At 42.1% G+C, this 18,489-nt stretch overlaps 1 protein-coding gene across 1 annotated transcript in view; it reads right to left on the bottom strand.

The window, feature by feature from the left end:
• Positions 1-12,711, bottom strand: part of APPL1 (adaptor protein, phosphotyrosine interacting with PH domain and leucine zipper 1) — a 48,690-nt gene extending 35,979 nt beyond the window's left edge. The window contains exons 1-2 of the mRNA XM_055134636.1: positions 12,531-12,711; positions 1,671-1,769 (exon numbers count right to left, since the gene is read on the bottom strand). Of these exons, the coding sequence (XP_054990611.1) occupies positions 1,671-1,769; positions 12,531-12,584 (153 nt within the window). The 5' untranslated portion in view covers positions 12,585-12,711. The remainder of the gene's footprint in view (positions 1-1,670; positions 1,770-12,530) is intronic.
• Positions 12,712-18,489: the final 5,778 nt, after the last annotated feature.

Raw genomic sequence — 18,489 nt, 5'->3', positions numbered from 1 at the left:
AGCAACATGCTGCCTTTTCTCAGCTAATAAACACTAAGCATCAAAGCTAACTGTGTATAACCTTAGAAAAATTTGAAGTGATAGCACAGCAGGTAGGGCATTTGCCTTGCACTTGGCCGACCCTGGTTTAATTCCCAGCATCCCATGTGGTCCCCTGAGCACTGCCAGGAGTAATTCCTGAGTGCAAAGCCAAGAGTAACCCCTGTGCATCGCCAGGTGTGACCCAAAAAGAAAAAAAAAAAATCTGAAGAGACTCTAGGTTGTTGAATCATTACTCCTCTTGGGAGTGGAGAGAGAGGACAGTGAGTAAGATGCTTGCTGTGAATGCAGCTGACTAGGGATGTACCCCGGCACTGCATATGGCCTTCCAAGCCCTGCTGCCAAGCAGGAGCGATCCCTGAATACACAGCCCTGAGTTAGCCCTGAGCACAGCTAGGTATAACCTCAAAACAAAACAAAAAATATTCATCTTTCAAGATGCTGATGCTAGTAAGCATTTAAAAACATACAACCATGTGCTAAGAGATAGTACAGCAGATTTCTTTGCATGCAGACAGTCCAAGTTCAATCCCCAGCACCACATATGGCCCCGAGTGAGGAAATTTTATTATGTACACATTTATTTGCATGTATAATGAAATTATACACATACAACCAAGATGTCATAGATAATAGCAATCCAGTAATAGCAAAATCATCATATAAAGGAAATAACTTTTTGTTTAAAAGTTTTTACAGTGACAAATATAATAACAAAAATAATACTGCAAAGCCAGAGTGATAGTACAGCAGGTAGGGTGCTTGCCTTGCATACATTTGATCCTAGGCATCCCAAAAGGTCCCCCCAGCACTGCCAGAAATAATTCCTGAGTGCAGAGCCAGGAGAAACCCCTGAGCATCGCCAGTGTGACCCATCACCCCCTCCACAAAAAAACAAAAAGTAAAAATAACACTGCACTTACAAATGAATCAAAAATCTCTATGGGCAGAATCAAATCTTAAGAGACTTATCACAAGGAAAATACTATCACAGCAACTTTTAAAGTACATAAAATGAGTGCAGAATGGAGAGAAAAAGAAGAGGAAGAAATGAAAGTTGAACACTTACTTCCAAAGGATGAACATAATAGAGCCCAGTTTACTATTAAATATACTTATGATTAAATTACATAAATATGCCATTAGGTGTATACAAAAGCCATCAAAACAACTAGTCATATCTTTCTTAAATTCCCTTCCCTGTTTCCCAAGCTACATCTAATTTTTAATATTTTCTCTAACTTACTTTCAAATCATATACTCCAAAAAGAGTAGCCAAAAAAAAAAATAAGGCATAATTAGGGAAACTGCTTGGTGACAAGATGGAGTTTCCAGTCAAATTGTAGGTAAAGATCACTATCAATGAATTCCAGTAAGAAGGCCCTGAGTCTGGGAAGTAGGGACAGATGATTCATTCTTTGATTACTTTTGTAGTATTTAAAAACTTTACATTAGTAATTTAAATGAGTTCTGCAATACAGAATACCTAATATACATTTTTCCATTTGGCAAATATGTATTACCATGAGCCAAATACAAGGCAAATAACCAGTAAATAAGACAGACACAATCTCTGTCCTCATTGCTTAAAAATTCATTTTTAAAAATAGAGTCAGTCTCTAGCTTTTTACCTGTGCATCATAAATCCGATGCATAGCTTGATACAACTGGTTCATGTAGTTGGAAATAGCTGTAGCATCTTCTTCAAATACACCCAGTAAAGATCTAGTCTGTATAAAATAAAAACAAAAGTTTATTACTTTGGGGCTGGAGCAATAGCACAGCAGGTAGGGCGTTTGCCTTGCACACGGCCAACCCAGGTTCAATACTCAGCATCCCATATGGTCCCCCGAGCACCGCCAGGAGTAAAATCCTGAGTGCATGAACCAGGAGTAACCTCTGTGCAACGCCGGGTGTGACCCAAAAAGCAAATAAATAAATAAATAAATAAATAAAAATTTATTCTTAAAAAAAGTTTATTCATAAATCATAAAGAAAACATTTCTCTAGGGCTGTGGAGATAGTACAGCAGGTAGGGCAGTTGCACTGCATGTGGCTAACCTGGATTTGATCCCTGGAACCCCAGGTGATCCCCCTGGCCTCCCCTAGGAGTGATCTCTGAGCACAGAGCCAGGAGTAAGCCATGAGTACTGCTAGATGTGGGCCCATCCAAAAAAAGAAAAGTATTTTTTCTAAAAAAAAAAAAAAAAAAAAGAAAAGGAAATTCAAAATTTAATAAATTTGAATTTTAATCTGTTTTTCTCACAGAAAGTAATGCCAAGATATTGGGGCATTTGTTTTAATTTTGCTTTAAAAGATTTTCTGGCCAAGGGGCTGGAGCAACAGCACAGCGGGTAGTGTGATTGCCTTGCACGCGGCCGACCCGAGTTCGATTCCCAGCATCCCATATGGTCCCTTGAGCACTGTCAGGGGTTATTCCTGAGTGCAGAGCCAGGAGCAACCCCTGTACATCGCCGGGTGTGACCCAAAAAGCAAAAAAAAAAAAAAAAAAAAAAAGATTTTCTGGCCAAGGGTGTGGCTCGGTATGAGATGGGTCTGATAATTGGCACCACCAAAAAATAAAAAGGGTTTTTCAATCACTTTACACCAATTTTATAAGGTATAACAAAGATATATTTATGGGAATTAAATGGTCTGCAAGAAAACTGAATGAAAAAAATCAGAAACATTTAAGACTAAATTAACAGTATTTCATATACGAATATTTTAAATGTTATTTTAGGAAAACTTAGAATAACGATTGGCTCTGTGATCTCTTCTAGTAGTGCCAAGCCCTTCCAGATACCAATCCAAATTAACACCAGCACCTCCCCAGTGAAAACAAGAAAAGACTAGTTTTTCCTGAATGCATACTTAAGATTAATTTTTTCTTCTCTAGATATTTCCATATTGCTAAGTCTTGTTTTTATAAAAAGCAAGTAAAAATTAACATTTTAAGGGAGAAATTGTTGGTATTACTACTGTCAACAAAAAAGGTCAGAAATAAGGAAAATAGTGTATCAAAACAAAATATGCTATTTTATATTCCAAAGTCAGAGGAGGGATTAAAATATTCTCTGGGGAGATGGTTTAACGGGCTAAAGTGCATGTCTGGCATGCAGAAAGTACAGGTTCAATCCCTGCAACAGCCAGACTGGCAGCCCCCACCAAATGCCAACGGTTCAGTAAACTGCAAGTTAAAATCTAAAATGACTGTTTTTATTCTATAAATAGTTCATTTGCATAATAGAAATTTGTTTTAAAATCAATTTCTTTTACCAGGGCACCAACAAAAGACCACCAACACAGTATGCTAGCTAATAAAGATTCCATCTACTCAAGTTTCATTGACCAGAGCGAACCATAAGGCTACACAAAATTTCAAGGTCAAAGGGACTGCAAGTACCACATGACCAGAAGAAGGAAATATTTAATTTACCACACTACCTATTACAATACACTTTTTTTTATAATTTATTTGTTTTTAATTAGTGAATCACCGTGAGGGTACAGTTACAGATTTATACATTTTTGTGCTCATGTTTCCCCCATACAAAGTTCGAGAACCCATCCCTTCACCAGTGCCCATTCTCTACCACCAGTAAACCCAGCATCCCTCCTACCCTCCCCAGTCCCATCTCCCCCCACCCCGCCCTGCCACTGTGGCAGGGAATTCCCCTTTGTTCTCTCTCTCTGATTAGGTGTTGTGGTTTGCAATACAGGTGTTGCGTGGCCATACAATACACTTTTGTGTCATTTTGTTTTCTTTTGGGGGCCACACCTGGCTGTGCTCAGAACTAACTCCTGGCTCTGTGCTCAGTGATCACTCCTGGCAGTGCTCTGGTGGGGTCTGTACTGGTGGGGACCAGTTTGCACTGCTGAGAATCAAACCAGGGTCAGCCACATACAAGGCAAGTGACGCCTCACTGCACTATCTCTCGATCCTTAAGTTTTGGATATTAATGTTTCCAGCTATGAGACAAACTTAAGATTCTGATTTACCTTAATTATTTTGGCTGCTTTTAAAAAAAGTGGAATTTCTTGCTTTTGTTAACTATAAAGCTATAGTGCTTTATATTTTATAGTGTTCTATATTTTATAGTGTTCTTATATAATGCTTTAGTATAGTTCTAATTTGCAATTAAAATTGTTTGCTCATTTTAAAAAATCAATTTATTTCTTAGCTATTTTCACAGAAAGTAAAATCCAAATTTTTTTCAATTAAATCACTGTCAGCTGGCATTCTCATTCCTCTATTTTCCCATGCTGCAGAGATTTAAATTGACAAAATCTTTTCATCTCTAATGCCCCACTCCCAATCCCAAAGTGTTATTTTATTTTTATTTATTTATTTATTTTTTTGCTTTTTTTGGGTCACACCCAGCGATGCTCAGGGGGTTACTCCTGGCTTTGCACTCAGGAATTACTCCTGGCGGTGCTTGGGGGACCATATGGGATGCCAGGGATCGAACCCGGGTCGGCTGCGTGCAAGGCAAACGCCCTACCCGCTGTGCTATCACTCCGGCCCCCAAAGTGTTATTTTAAGGATTGAAAAGAAAGCATCAAAAAATCTAATTTGGAGCCAGGATAAAGCTGCTTCACAGATTTGAGACCCTAGGTTCAATTCCAGGCACTTTCCCATTGCCATAAAAAATTCTTTTTGTTTGGGAGCTGGAGAGATTGTACAGCAGGCAGGACCCTTGCCTTACACATGGACAATTTTGGTTCAATCCCCGGCACCACATAAGATCCTCTGAGCCCTACCAGGAATGACTGCAGAACCAGAGCACTGCTGGGTGTGCTCCCGCACCTGCCGTGTCCCGGCTCCCCCCCCAATTTTTTTTTTATTTGGCTAATAATAGTGCTTCAATGTCATTGAAGGTTTTTTCCCCTACAAATAATAATCTAATTCAAGGAATTTCAATTTTATGGGGGAGAAAAAAAAAAACGTAGTACAATTAAACCTGAAAACTTTTTTTGTTTAGCCGCACATGGGTTGCCTAGTTCAAGCAGATATTATCAAAACTGTATAATCACACATTGACACTGACATTTAACACTGACACTCACACTTGAATGTAGTTTAATAAACACAAATTACAGTGCAGACATCAATGTGTTAAACAGTGTGCAGACTGCACAAATATAATCAATATTATACCATTTCATTAGTTGGGTGTGGCAGGACGACATTCAGCTGTGTTCTTAGAATTTACTCCTAGCTCTACATTCAGGAATCACTCCTGGCAGAGCTCAGGGGACCATATGGGATGCCAGAGACTGAACCCACATTAGCCACATGCAAGACAAACTTCCAGCCTGCTGTACTATCACTCCAGCCCCCCCCTCATTCATTAAATCTATGATAGTGAGTCGTACCATTCTTATTTACTATCTTTAACAAAATACTGATTAAGCTATGACTTAAGGTTTCCTGTCTTAATTATTTTTTACTTTATATTATGCAGATCTTCAATATTTTTAAGATTTTATTAACACTTGTTTATATTACATAAATTAGTTTGTATTACATAAGCTTAACACTTTTGATACGTGTATTTACCACAGTGCTCCCACTGACCAAATTTTTGGCGCGATTAGCACCTATCAAACTGACCCTACAGTTTCTCCCAATTACCTTCCCTCAGGTAAACACCATTATCTTCTGTGTTGTTTTGTTCTACGAGTTTGCCTTCTTGATAATACACGTATGAATGAAACCATCGAATAATTCTGATTTTATTCAGCACAATAATCTCACATTCCAGGGCTAGAGCTATAGTGGAGCATTTGTGTAGCACACAGCCAACAAGGGTTCAATCCCCAGCACCACATATGGTCACCCGAATTCTGCTAGGAATGATCCCTGAGCACAGAGTCAAGAGTACGTGCTGAGCACTGCTGGATGGGGCCCACAAACCAAACAGTAATCTTCTTCTTTATCATCATCATCATCATCATCGTAAGTTCCATTCTTATTGAACAGCCAAGATTTCTTTATTTTAGGAGAAGGGAGGTTTGGGGGTCATTCCAGGTGTGTTCTGAGGAACTATGCAGTACAGAGAACTGAACCTAAGCTTCCCACATATAAAGCATGTAGTCAGTCCTATCTCCAACCCCAAGATTTCATCTTTTAAAACAGCTGATCAAAGGCTCAACCTGTAACAACCTGCTAGTAATCTCTTATACAAGGGCTTAATGGCTGCAGGGTGAGATACAACAATCTTCACACACTTTCCTCTAAGGCAATTTTTTGGGATTATTTTTAGTGGAGTACTTATAACAAACAAAACAAAATAAATTATTTAGGACCTGCTTTGAGGACAGGCTTGGGTAGTGGTGGGAAAATTCGAAATAACAGTGGTGTGAAAGTATAATGGTGGTGGGATTGGTGTGGAATGTAATGAATTATTGTGAACAACTTTATAAAATAAATTTAAAACTTGTTTGAACACACAAAGATTAAGTAAATTAAAAAATAAAATAGCTGATTTTACTAGGGTTTTTTTCCTCTTTTAAAATAGTTGATTTTACTAGGTTTTACTTACTTGCTTTTACTAGGATGTTAAGGTTTTACTGTTCACTCTCAGTGACTTTGCTGCCCATGTGCCTGGCCCAGGTATTATTTTAAGCATTGGTTTTAATTATAAGAATTTGTCTCTCCAAATGAGCTCTAAGATGTGCTTACTGCCCATCTTAGATTTAATTTTTAATAGAGTTTATACAAACAAGAACAAGATAAGCAGCACAGGGCCTGTGAGATGGCTCCATGGCTAACGTACCTGCCTTGCAAACATGAGCTCTCAAGTTCTGTCCCTGATTCTGCCTTTATGCACCAAGCACCAACGGTGCATAAGGGCAGCTCTGCTGTCTATGAGCAAAGCAACTGGAGTGTGACATCTGGAGAGAAGCACAGCTTAAAAGGGATGTGCATGCACCATGGTCAGAAGCACCACCCAGGGCAAGCATGTGGAGGAGACGAGAGTGCCCTGGCAAACACAACCAAAGATGCAAACACAACCATGTGTGTGTGCGACCCCTGGTCATCACAACAATATTATAAACAAAGGCAAAGGAAACGAGCAGAGGGAAAAAACAGCATAGATTTTATTTTAAAATTTATAATCAAAAATTTTTTTCCACATCGAGTCCAGTTCTTCTAAGTCAGATTCTGACAGGAAGTCATCAATATCTGTGTTTTCACATCCATATTATTCTGTGCAATGAAGAATGACAAATATTCCTTAAAAGCACTCTACCCTGGGGGCCTGAGAGACAGGACAGGGGTTTAAGTGCTTGTTTGGCATACGACCAAGACCCAATACCACATAGGGTCCCTGAGCACTCCCAGATACCAATGCTAAAAAGAGTCAGGAATAGCCCCTGAGCACCACTGGTTGTGAGCCAAACCTCCATCCTCAAAAAAGCACGCCCCTCCCCTGCTCCCTCCACCCCCACCCAAGTATTTTCTTCTAAAAGACCAATTCATCAAGCTTGGATAGTGGCACTTGCTTCATCTCACAGAGCATCAAAGGAATGTTTGCAAGTCCCTCCCTATTTGGAGGTCACACCTAAAGGTGCTAATGGGAGTGGGAAGGGGGACACTCCTGAGGTTTCAGCAAGGAAAGCATATGCTCCAGTCCAGGGAACTCTCATCTTTGCCCTATTTTAATATTGTTACTGTAAATCATAAACTGGCAACTTTAATTCAGGAATAGCATTTCATGACTCGCAGGCTCAAAGTTTTTTCACGCAGTAACTGGAAGTTCCAATTTAATTGGGATCAAGTAAAAACAACAACAAAATCTCAAACAACATCACTGATCTAGGGATGTAGCTCAGTAGTAGAGCTTGCCTTGCATGTGTGAAGCCCTGGGTTCAATTCCTGGCACTGAAAGCAAACATACACAGAAAAATCCATAGCTCGAGGGCATTTTAATGCTTTCAGGGTCTGGGAATATGTGGCTCAACGGAATTACAGGCATAAAGCTGTGGAATTCAATCCCAGCACCACCCCACAAACTCTGATCCCCAACAAGATCATAGCCACCTGCTATGCAAGCACCTTAACCTTTGAACTAGCTCTATAGCCATGGCCAAAATTTAAAATGCAATAATCAGACAATCTTAAATCAGTTAAGAAAACATAAATCCAGGACTAGAGAGCGGGAAAGGAGGTAGGAAGCTTGCCTTGCATGCGGCCAACCTGGCTTCAAACCCCAGCAATCCCATATGGTTCCCTGAGCCCCACCAGGAATGATTCCTGAGCATAGAGCCAGGAGTAAGCCCTAAACACAGCTGGGTGTGTCCTTCCCACAAAAAGGGGAGGAGAGGGGGAAACATACATCCTTGAAACTTTTGTTATTCAGACTATAATGTTAAATTACTTAAGTTGTGTTGTTGTGCTAATGCCTAACAGTGATATGCAGAATATAATCTCAATTAAATTATGAAAGGGGAAGACTATAATAAAGCAAACTGTGGGGCCAGGAAGATAGTACAGGGATTTGTGACTGATCCATGTTCTGACACCTGATGGCCTCCACACCTCACAGGGTATGGCCCTGGTGGCCCCAGTGCACCACTTAGGGTTTGGATGTGGGGGGAGCTGGTGGTCCCCAGCATCACAATTCCAAAGCAGCACCTCAGCCTTGAGCCCTAGCACTGAACCAAGTGAAGAGGCCCCTAAGAGCCCCTTGAAAGACTCATCCCTCTCCTCCCAATAAAAGAAAGCAAACTCTTGGGGTCCGAGAGATAGTGCAGTGGGTAATATGCTTGCCATGCACGCACAGTCGACCTGGGTTCAACTCCTGATAACCCATACGATCTCACAGTCTCCCAAGTACCGCCAGGAGTAATCTCTGAGCACAAAGGCAGGATCTGAGCAGCACCAGGTATGGCCCAAAAACAAAAACACAAAAAAGCAAAGTGTTGCTAAGTTTTCCTTACCTTCCAATTTTTTTAAGACAAAAAAAAAAAAAAACTACTTTCATATTCAAAAAAAGCATTCTCTATGGGCTATGGGAGAGAGGTAATCCAAAGGGTTAGTGTGTTTGCTTTTCCTGCAGGAGTTGGGGTTAGATCCCCAGCACTGCAAGATCCCTACTGAACTCTGGGCCCAAAATGAAAATAGAAAAAAAAAAATAGCATTCACTAATTCACTACAGTAACAGCTGAGGTTGAGACAAGTTCATTGATCTGTCTTTAGGAACGAACTGGCTTTAGGAAGCAGAACATATTAAGCAGTAGGGAAGAGTAAAATTCTTATATCCTATATCCCAAATCTAGAGTTTTCCATCCTACCTCGGGTTCTCCCAAAAATTATTCCTGTTTTCCATTTCTAACTTCTGTTTTGGGGCCACATCCAGTAGTTCTCAGGGGTAACTCCCAATCTCTGTACTACAAATTACTCCTGGCTATGCTCAGGGGACCATATGGAATGCAGGGGATCAAACCTGGGTGGGTTGCATGCAAGGCAAGTGCCCCACTCAGCATACTGTCTCTCCAGTCTGTTTCCCATTTCTAAATTCTACTTATACCAAATCCCCCATACCTGAAATACTTAAGTCTAAAAATGGAAATCGTAGTGTTAAAATGCTGTTTAAAAATACTATAAAGTAGGGGGCTGGAACGATAGTCCAGCGGGTAGGGCATTTGCCTTGCACGCGGCGGACCCGGGTTCGAATCTGAGCACCGCCAGGAGTAATTCCTGAGTGTAGAACCAGGAGTAACTCCTGTGCATCGCCAGGTGTGACCCAAAAAGCAAAAAAATAAAATAAAATAACATAAAAATACTATAAAGTAGGAGCTAGAGCAACAGTATAGAATGCAGCCAACAGGTTTGATCCCCAGGCCTCCAAATGATCCCCCAAGCCTGCCAGAAGCAATCCCTCATCCAGGAGTAAGCCCTGAGCGCCGCCAAGTGTGGTCCAAAACCAAACAAAAAATTACAATAAAACATAAAAATATGGATGCCGGAGAGATAGTAGAGTGTGTAGGGCACTTGCCTTGCAGGAGCCGACCCAGGTTCAATCCCCGGCACCCCATATGGTCCTCCAAGCCTACGATAGGTGATTTCTGAGAAGATCCAGAAATTAGCCCTAAGCTCTGGTGGGTGTGGCCCAAGCCCCCACAACCAAAAACATAAAAATATGATAGATGCTTATTTAAAAAAAAACTAGTGTTCTACTTGTAAACTATTTGTGTGAACATTTTAAGAAATTAATGAAATGAGTTATTTATATCCTTCTCATGAGTCATAAGTATAGCAGTATGCAGTGAGCGGTGTATAGTCTTTATAGGCTATAAAAACCAGGCTGGTGAAGTAAAGCAACCTGTGGAGCCATTTAATTTAAAAAAAAAAATGCAGGGACTGAAGTGATACACAACCAGGAGGGCACTTGCCTGGCATACAGCCCAACCAGCTTGGGTTTGATCCCTTGCAACACATATGACATCCCCCTCCTCTCACCAAAGCCCCTCCAGGACTGATCTCAAAGAACAGAGCCAGGGATAAGTCCTGAGCAACACCCGATGTGTACCCCACCAAAAAGAAAAAAGTAAAATAACAAAGTGTACCTGACCACCCTATTCCACAGATATTTTGCAAATCATCTAAAACAAACTCATTACAAATTTATAGCGAATCTGAATCTCTATTCTGCAAGTTAAGATAAGCTAAGAAGTGGGTTTCACTTGTATCAGGACAGACTGATAACAGTATATTACTAGCAAACAACTGGCTCGTGGAGATAACATTCAGCATGAAAAAAAAAAAGTGATCAATTCCACAATCAATACTCAATTCCAACTTGGCACAAAATCTATAACAGAGGTGCCATCCAGGAATAGAGGAATCGAGCTCCTTCCTTTGTCCTTCTGGGGCTGTAATGTCAAGGTGAAAAAAGAAAAAAAAAAAAAGAAAACATCTGGGGCCAGAGCGACAGTACAGGGGGTGGGGCGTTAGCCTTGCAAGCAGCAGACTGGGGTTTAATCTCTGGCATCCCATATGGTCCCCAAAGACTGCCAGGAGTTATCCCTGAGCACTATGGGTGTGGCCCCAAAACAAACCAAAGCACAAGTGTGTGGGGGTGTGGAGGGTAGGTAAAATCTAGAGAAGGGACTAATATGACAACAATAGTTGTAAATAACCACTGGACAAGAACTGAGTGTTTTAAAGTAGGTAAAGGGATATACACAACCTTTCAGTATCTGTATTGCAAACCACAGTGCCCAAAAGGAGGGAGGGAGGGAAAAAAGGGTGGGGGGGGGTGGAGAGGAGGGGAGACTGAGAGAGAGAAGTGCCTGCCATAGAGACAGGTGTTGGGTGGGGGGGGCGGGGGGGAAGTGGAGGGTGATGGGAGGGAAACTGGGGAAACTGGTGCTGGGAAATGTAGGTGGAGGGATGGGGTTGGAACACTGTATGATGAAAACCTAATCATGAACTGCTTTGTAAGGGTCTATCTCGCAGTGGTTCAATTTTTTAAAAAATCTATTTAAAAAAATCTCTGCATTTGTATTTCCACATAATATTTCGATAATTTTCTTCACTCTAGGTGATATCCGTTGTCGTCTTGAATCGATTAAATGTGTAAAAAAATAAAAAGGCTTTGAGATTTGTGATGAGGTTTACGCAGGTGAGGATCCCCATCAACTTGCTTTTAATATAAGTAATTTTGCTCCTCCGTATAGGAAAAAAAAAATGGTTACGTTTTCCTACATTCTTCATTTACTTATTTATCTTCTGCTAGAGAACAACACCAGCATCATCTCCAAGGCAGAGAACATAGGGCTCTTATTTTGATGCGCTTTGGGGGGCCCAGTCCGCAGCCGGCGGCGCGGCGGTCACGGGGCCGGGAAGACGCCCCCCAGCATCACACGCCGCGCACAGTGACAGCGGCGGAAGCCACGACCCCCGGCCCCCCTCGGCGGCGAGGACGCTCCACGCGGGCAAGCCAGGGGCCGTTCAGCATCTCCGGAAGAAAAACCATTCATTTCCTTCCCGAGCTTCAGAGCCCCAGCAGTCAGTCAGTCTACTGGCATTTTGGCCTTTTTTTAAAAAAAAAAAAAAAAAAAAAGTCTGCTTTTTTTTTTTAACCCTAGTCCCTCCTGAATTTTTTTTTCCGAAAAGGTTCCCCCCCCCCGGGAGAAATATCCCACGCTTAGGAGCTGCCGTCCGCCCAAACCACACCGCTTCCCGAGCTCCCGAGTCCGCTACAGGAGCCCCAGCGTTTCCGCGACCACCCGGGCGCCCGCGCGGAGGCGGAGGCCGCCCACGTCCGGGACCCGGCGCGCCGCTCCCGGCCCACCGCAGCACAGGCCCGCGAGGCCCTCGGGAGGCTGCGGCGGCCCGGACGGCGCGGGCGCGGCCGGCGGCGGGCGGCCACGGCCGGCCGGGAGGAGGCGGCGGCCACCTGGGCCGCGCCGGGCACCTGCGATCGGTCGCCGCCGCTCCAGGCCCCGCGATCCGCTCGCCGCCAACCGCCCCTCACCTGCGGGCTGTCCTCCAGCGTCTCCTCGATGGGCAGCTTGTCGATTCCCGGCATCGTGGCGGAGGGAGGGCGGCGGCAGGAGACGCCAAGACCCGCCGCAGCGCTCGGCACTCGCCCGCCCGCAGCAGCTGACCGCGGCCCGCCCTCTCCCGCAGGCTCTGCCGCCCCCGCGCCCCGCAGTCCCAGCCTGGCGCAGTGACCGCGCGGGAAATCCCGCCCCCCGGGCCGCCCGTCCCGCCTCCCGCTTCTCCTATTGGCTGGAGGAGACGTCCGTCAGCGCAGCGGGGCCGCTCGGGAGGGTCGCTCGCGGCGCAGGGCTCTGCGGCGAACGTTCCCCCACCCCCCTCCCGTAGAGGCTGCGGAGCCTGCGCTCGGGAGACGCGCTGCGGCGTTTCTGCGCGCGCGACTTGGGCTCGTAGACCCGAGCGTGGAGCCGGGACCGCCCGGGGCGGGGCGCGAGGGCGCCTCTCGCACGTTTGGGGTTTGGTTTGGTTTTTTCCTGGAAGAAACCCTCCTGCCGGCGCCTCTTCAGTTGATCGAATTCTAACCCTCCAAGCCTTGGTTTCCCCCCACCGCCGGCAGAATGGGGCTGGTTGACGCAGTGTGTGAGGCTCCAAACGGTGTCATTAACGGGGCCTTCTGGGGAGTGCTGTGCACAGTAGACCCAGAATTCTATGTCTCAGGGCACATGGGCATCAAAGCATTTAGCTTAAAGTACGCGACTTTTCACCAAGACAACGAATTTAATGAACATTGACCCCCCCCCTCCTCGTTTGTTGTTGTTGTTGTTTTGTGGGGGAGGGTTGGCCACACCCTGTCGTGCTCAGAGCTTTTTTTCTGGCGGTGCGGTCGGGACCTAGGCACCGTACAAGGCAAATGCCCCAACTAACCCCTGTCCTCTTGCCGCCCAACCGCGCCGCCTTTTACCTAATCTCGCCCCAGAGATTGGCGGGTATTTTCTGTTTACCTCGATGAGGAATCTCTGGAAGTCACATCTTTGGCCTTCCTTCCCACGTCCTCGTCTTTAAAGTCTGAGCTCTGATCCAGATTAAATATTAGTAATACCTATTATGGTTTATTTTGTCGGGGTTTATTTGCCCCGTTTTAGCTGGAAAGCGATGAAAAAACTTTAAACGTGCGACCTTGTTACCATATTCCTAGATTCTTATTTGATCTTGAAGCACTGGCACAACAATTCAGACCTCCAGATTTCTCTTTAATCACAAATTAAAACATCATTTAAAAATGTGTAGATAGTGCAAGGGTTAAGTGTGTTTGCCTTGCATGTCACTGCATCCCAAGCACCGTTAGGAGACCCCAGAGCATAGAGTCAGGGATAGGCCCTGGGGCACAGCAGGCTCAGTTTACCCATCCTCCCTTCCCAATCTGGGTACAGAACTGGGCTAAGCATATGCTTTGTATGTGATAACCCAGGGTTCCAGCCCCTGCATCTCATGGTTCCCTAAGAACTGAGCTGGGAGTCACTCCTGAGTGTGGTGTCACTGGGTCAATGGGTGTGGCCCAGACGCGAACAAAAAATCTGGATACACTGGTTCTGTTAGTAGCTGATTAGCAGTTCAGTAGTCTAAACCATTTGAAAGAAGCTTTGATTCACTTCAACTTCTTGCTTTACGAATCAGAAATAAATAAATAAATAAATAATGCTTTCAAAACTGGGTCTGGATTTGAACTTGGGCCTGTTGGTCTATCTTCCCCAACCTCACACTGCTTTTTTATATCACACTTATTTATTTTTCTGTAGAGTTATAAGATAGTTTCATCATTATGCAAAGAAAATTATAAAGTGTTCTGAAAATCTTGCCCTCAATCCCACCAAGTCATCCCAGTTTTAATCAAGAAATATAAGCGATGCTGAGTTGTCTGGCTCCATATTGGAGTCAGTTACATTGGAATTACATTGGATATAATAGAAGAAATTCAAAAACAGTAACGAATGCAAGTTGCGTGTATTAAATGCTAGTTGTCATGTTCTCTCTCTCACACACACACCCTAAGAATTTTTTTTAATAATTATTAACGTACATAGTTACAGTATCTTTACCACCACCAGAGTGTCCCAGATCCTTCATCCTTATGTCACTTCTAATCTCACTTTCATTTCCTCTCCCCCCACTTCTTGGGAATCTCAGTTCTGCAGTAAAAGGCCAGGGGATTGTTATTTGATACTGGCTATTCTCTTGTTTTATTTCTCTATCACAGATGAACGAAATCATCTGATATTTGTTCTTCTCACTCTGATTTATTTTGCTTAATATGATACCTTCCAGTTCTATCCACAATGCCTCAAACTGCATGATTTTTAATAGCTGCATGATACTCCGTTATGTACATATGCCACAATTTCTTTATCCATTCATCTGTAGTTGAACATTTGGGGATTTCTATATCCTGCCTACTGTACTTAGCATCACAATGAACATACATGGGTATACATCTTTTTGAATTAAGTGTTTTTATGTTTCTGGGATAGATGCCGGGAAGTGGAATTGCTAGGACATATGGAAACTTTATTCTTACTTGCCCACCCATCCCCGCCCGAGGAAATACTTTATTTTTATTTATTTGTTTTATTTAGGCACCATGATTTACAAAATTCATAGTTGAGTTTCAGGTTACAATTTTCCAACACCTATTCCATCACTAATGTCAATTTTCTTCCACTGATGTTGGCATTAGCAGTTATAGCAATCAAAATAGAATTGGAGAAAATATTCTTACTTTTTTGAGATGTCTTCATACTATTTTAAATAGAAACTAAACCAGGCAACCTTTCCACCAAAAGTGAATGAGGGTTTCTTTTTTACCATATCTCCTCCAACACTGGTTGTTTTCAGTCTTTTTGATCTATGCCTATATTGGTGTGAGATGATAGCTCATTGTCATTTTTGTTTTGCACTTACCTAATAAGTGACAATTAGCACTTTTTCATATGCGCATTGGCCATCTGTATATATTATTCAGAGAAAGGTCTGTTTATCTCCTCTTCATTTTTTGATGAGGTTATAATTTTTTTCTGATTGAGCTTTGTTAGTGTTTTATATCTCTTGGATATTAGCCCTTTGTGTGATATACAATGTGAGAATATTTTCTCCCATTCAGTAGGGTGTTTCTTTCTTTAAAATTTCAGTCCAGGTTTCTTTTGCCAAGCAAAACATTTTTAGTTAGATATATTTCTACTTCTTTATTTTTATCTTTGAGATATTTTCCAATGGGGTCAAAACATTAATGATACCTTTCAGGTCTGCCTTTGTTTTCCTCATTGTATTTATTGATTTTGGCCTAATATTGAAGTCTTTAATTCACATTGAATTAACTTTTGTGTATCTCATGATCTCTTTTTTTCTTGGGAGCGGGGGTCATACCAGCAATGCTCAGAGGTCACTCCTGGCTCTGCACGCAGGAAACACTTTTGGCTGTGCTTAGGAGACCGAGTGGGGTACCAGGAATTGGGTCAACTACATGCAAGCAAATACCCTACATGCTGTACTATCTTTCTGACCCCCCATGATCTCTTAAAAGTAAAATTAGTTGTAAAATTTTTTACAAGATAGATGTGAACTAAGTTTTACAGAATTATCTTTAATATTACAAGCTTTCAATAAAAGTTCTCTCCTTGGATTGTTAATGAAATTATCACCTGCTGGAAGTCATGTTTCGATCTTAAAAGGTGAAATCAGACCAGAAAGATAGTACAGTAGGTAGGAATTTGTCTTGCATACAGCCAACCCAGACTTGTTCTCTGGCACCTTATTTGGCTCTCTGAGCACTGCCAGGGGTAATCCCTGAACACAGAGCTAGTCAGCCCTGAGCACCGTGTGTGTCCTTGCCCTAATTAAACAAAAATGGGTGGGGGTGTTGTTATTGTTATTGTTTTTCAGTGCTAGGGATAGAACCAGGGTCTCACATATGTGAAACAAGTGCTCTTTCCCATGCCCTGTGTCATACCCATCTCAGCTGTAAAAATGTACATGACATCATAGACCTCTCAACAGCCCTTTAATATTTCTCTTCTTCTCTGTCAGCATGGATGCATGCATCCTGAATGGCTGTAGAGAAAGAAGCCTTTTCAAGGTAAGTAAATTTCTTGGTTGAATGTGATTTAAGCTCTAAGTAAAAGAGAAAAAGGTGGACAGCAACTGTGATTTAAGCTCTAAGTAAAAGAGAAGAAGGTGACAGCAACTGATATTAACAATGAGCAACTGACAAGTGAAAACAGTGTTTAAAAAAAGGAAAGTAATTATATGTTGTGAATGTAAACTTGGCCAAACCAAATAATTTCAATGAAGAACTCTATTAAGTATCTGAACTATTTGGATCGCGTCTTATCAAGTCCTTCTTTGGGTTGGAGGTGTAGCCCTGTGGTGGAACACATGCCTTGAATATGTAGGTCCTGGCTTTGCAAAAGGGAAAAAAGGGAAAAGTTTTCTTCTTTGTATGTTATGTGCATCTAAAATGTATTTTTGTTAAGAATTCTCAAGAGGCTAGTGTGTTACCAGAGAATAGGAAAGGATTATTTTTAGGCTCAATTGGTTATAAAAACAAACAAAAATGAGTTAATATTCAATTTGATGGGGAGGCAATTTAGTCAATTATAGAACAAAAAAATTCTAATTCCTTCTATTTAAATCCAGTAGCTTTAGGGTATTGTGCACTGTTTATTTTTAAAAATCACTGTAATTCCTATTTTACAACTCCATAATGCTACAGAATTCAGTCTTCTCAAATAACCAAAGTCTGAATTCTATGCAGTTAAGGTCCAGAGTGATAGTACAGTGGGCAGGGTCTTGCATGTGGCCAACCTGGGTTCAATCCCCAGTATCTCATATGGTCCTCTGAGCACTGCCAGGAATGAGTCCTGGGTGTAGAGCAAGGAGTAATCCCTGAGCATTGCTGGGGTGACCCAAAACGAAATTAATTAATTAAGTCTATGTAGTTGACCAAATGCAGTTCCTTAGATGTAGGAAATGAAGTTTGTTTAGAGAATGCCTCAGGGGCTGCTGGAGATGCCTGTGGGTAGCATAATAAAAAAAACTTTGGCCAACTAACTGGTTAATTTTATGGAAAGCAAGACAGGATTAAGCTACATGCACCAAAGAATTCTTTGACACACTTTACACATAAAATTCCTTGAGACGTTTCACACATGTAATTAGCAACAAAAGAACATACTGTCTTTAAACAGATTTGTTAATTACTAGTCTCCTAAAATTTCATTTGATGTCCTAATAATTAGGGTTTTACATGATGTACTTTGACATTATAGTCTGTGGTCTATAAAAGGAAAGAACCCAGCAACCCAAATGATACTATTGCTTAACTTTTAAAATAATCCCCCTAGGTTAGGGGTTACCAATCTTATGCACATATTAAAGTCATCTGGGGAGATTGTTAGATCAGAAATTATAACGCAATAGGTCAGAGATGGGGCTGGGACTCTCCACAGCTAAATACAAAGCGGGTAATTTTCAACCCACATGTTGAGAAACTGCCTAAAAGGAGAATAGCCATTTCCCTTTTTTCAAATGAGCTAGTATTTCAGAAAAGTTAGACTCAAGTAAACACCTAGAAAAGATTTCCTCAGTTCCAGCTGAGAATGGCAAAGGAAGCCTTTTGCAGGATCATCAAAAGAGCCTGGGAAACGTGCTAAGTATTCACTCCATCAATGTGAAATTCTGGCGAACTTGTACTTCTCTAAGAATTTTATGTGTAGGCTGGGGAGATAGCCCAAAGAGCTGAAGCACATACTTTGCATGTTGTAATTCAAGAGTGATCCCCCAAGTCCCAAATCTGGAATAGCCCTTAAGCACCTCTGAGTATGACCCAAAGAAACAGCATCAACAAAAAGACTATAATGTACAATGAAAATAGTCTCCCAGATGTTTATTAATAAATAACTTCGAATGTGATTTTTCAGAGATAATTTGATTGTTTTGTTTTT

The sequence above is a fragment of the Sorex araneus genome, chromosome 4 (genome assembly GCF_027595985.1).
Source record: "Sorex araneus isolate mSorAra2 chromosome 4, mSorAra2.pri, whole genome shotgun sequence".
Classification (NCBI taxonomy): domain Eukaryota; kingdom Metazoa; phylum Chordata; class Mammalia; order Eulipotyphla; family Soricidae; genus Sorex; species Sorex araneus.
This window is presented reverse-complemented; position numbering and strand designations above follow the sequence as displayed.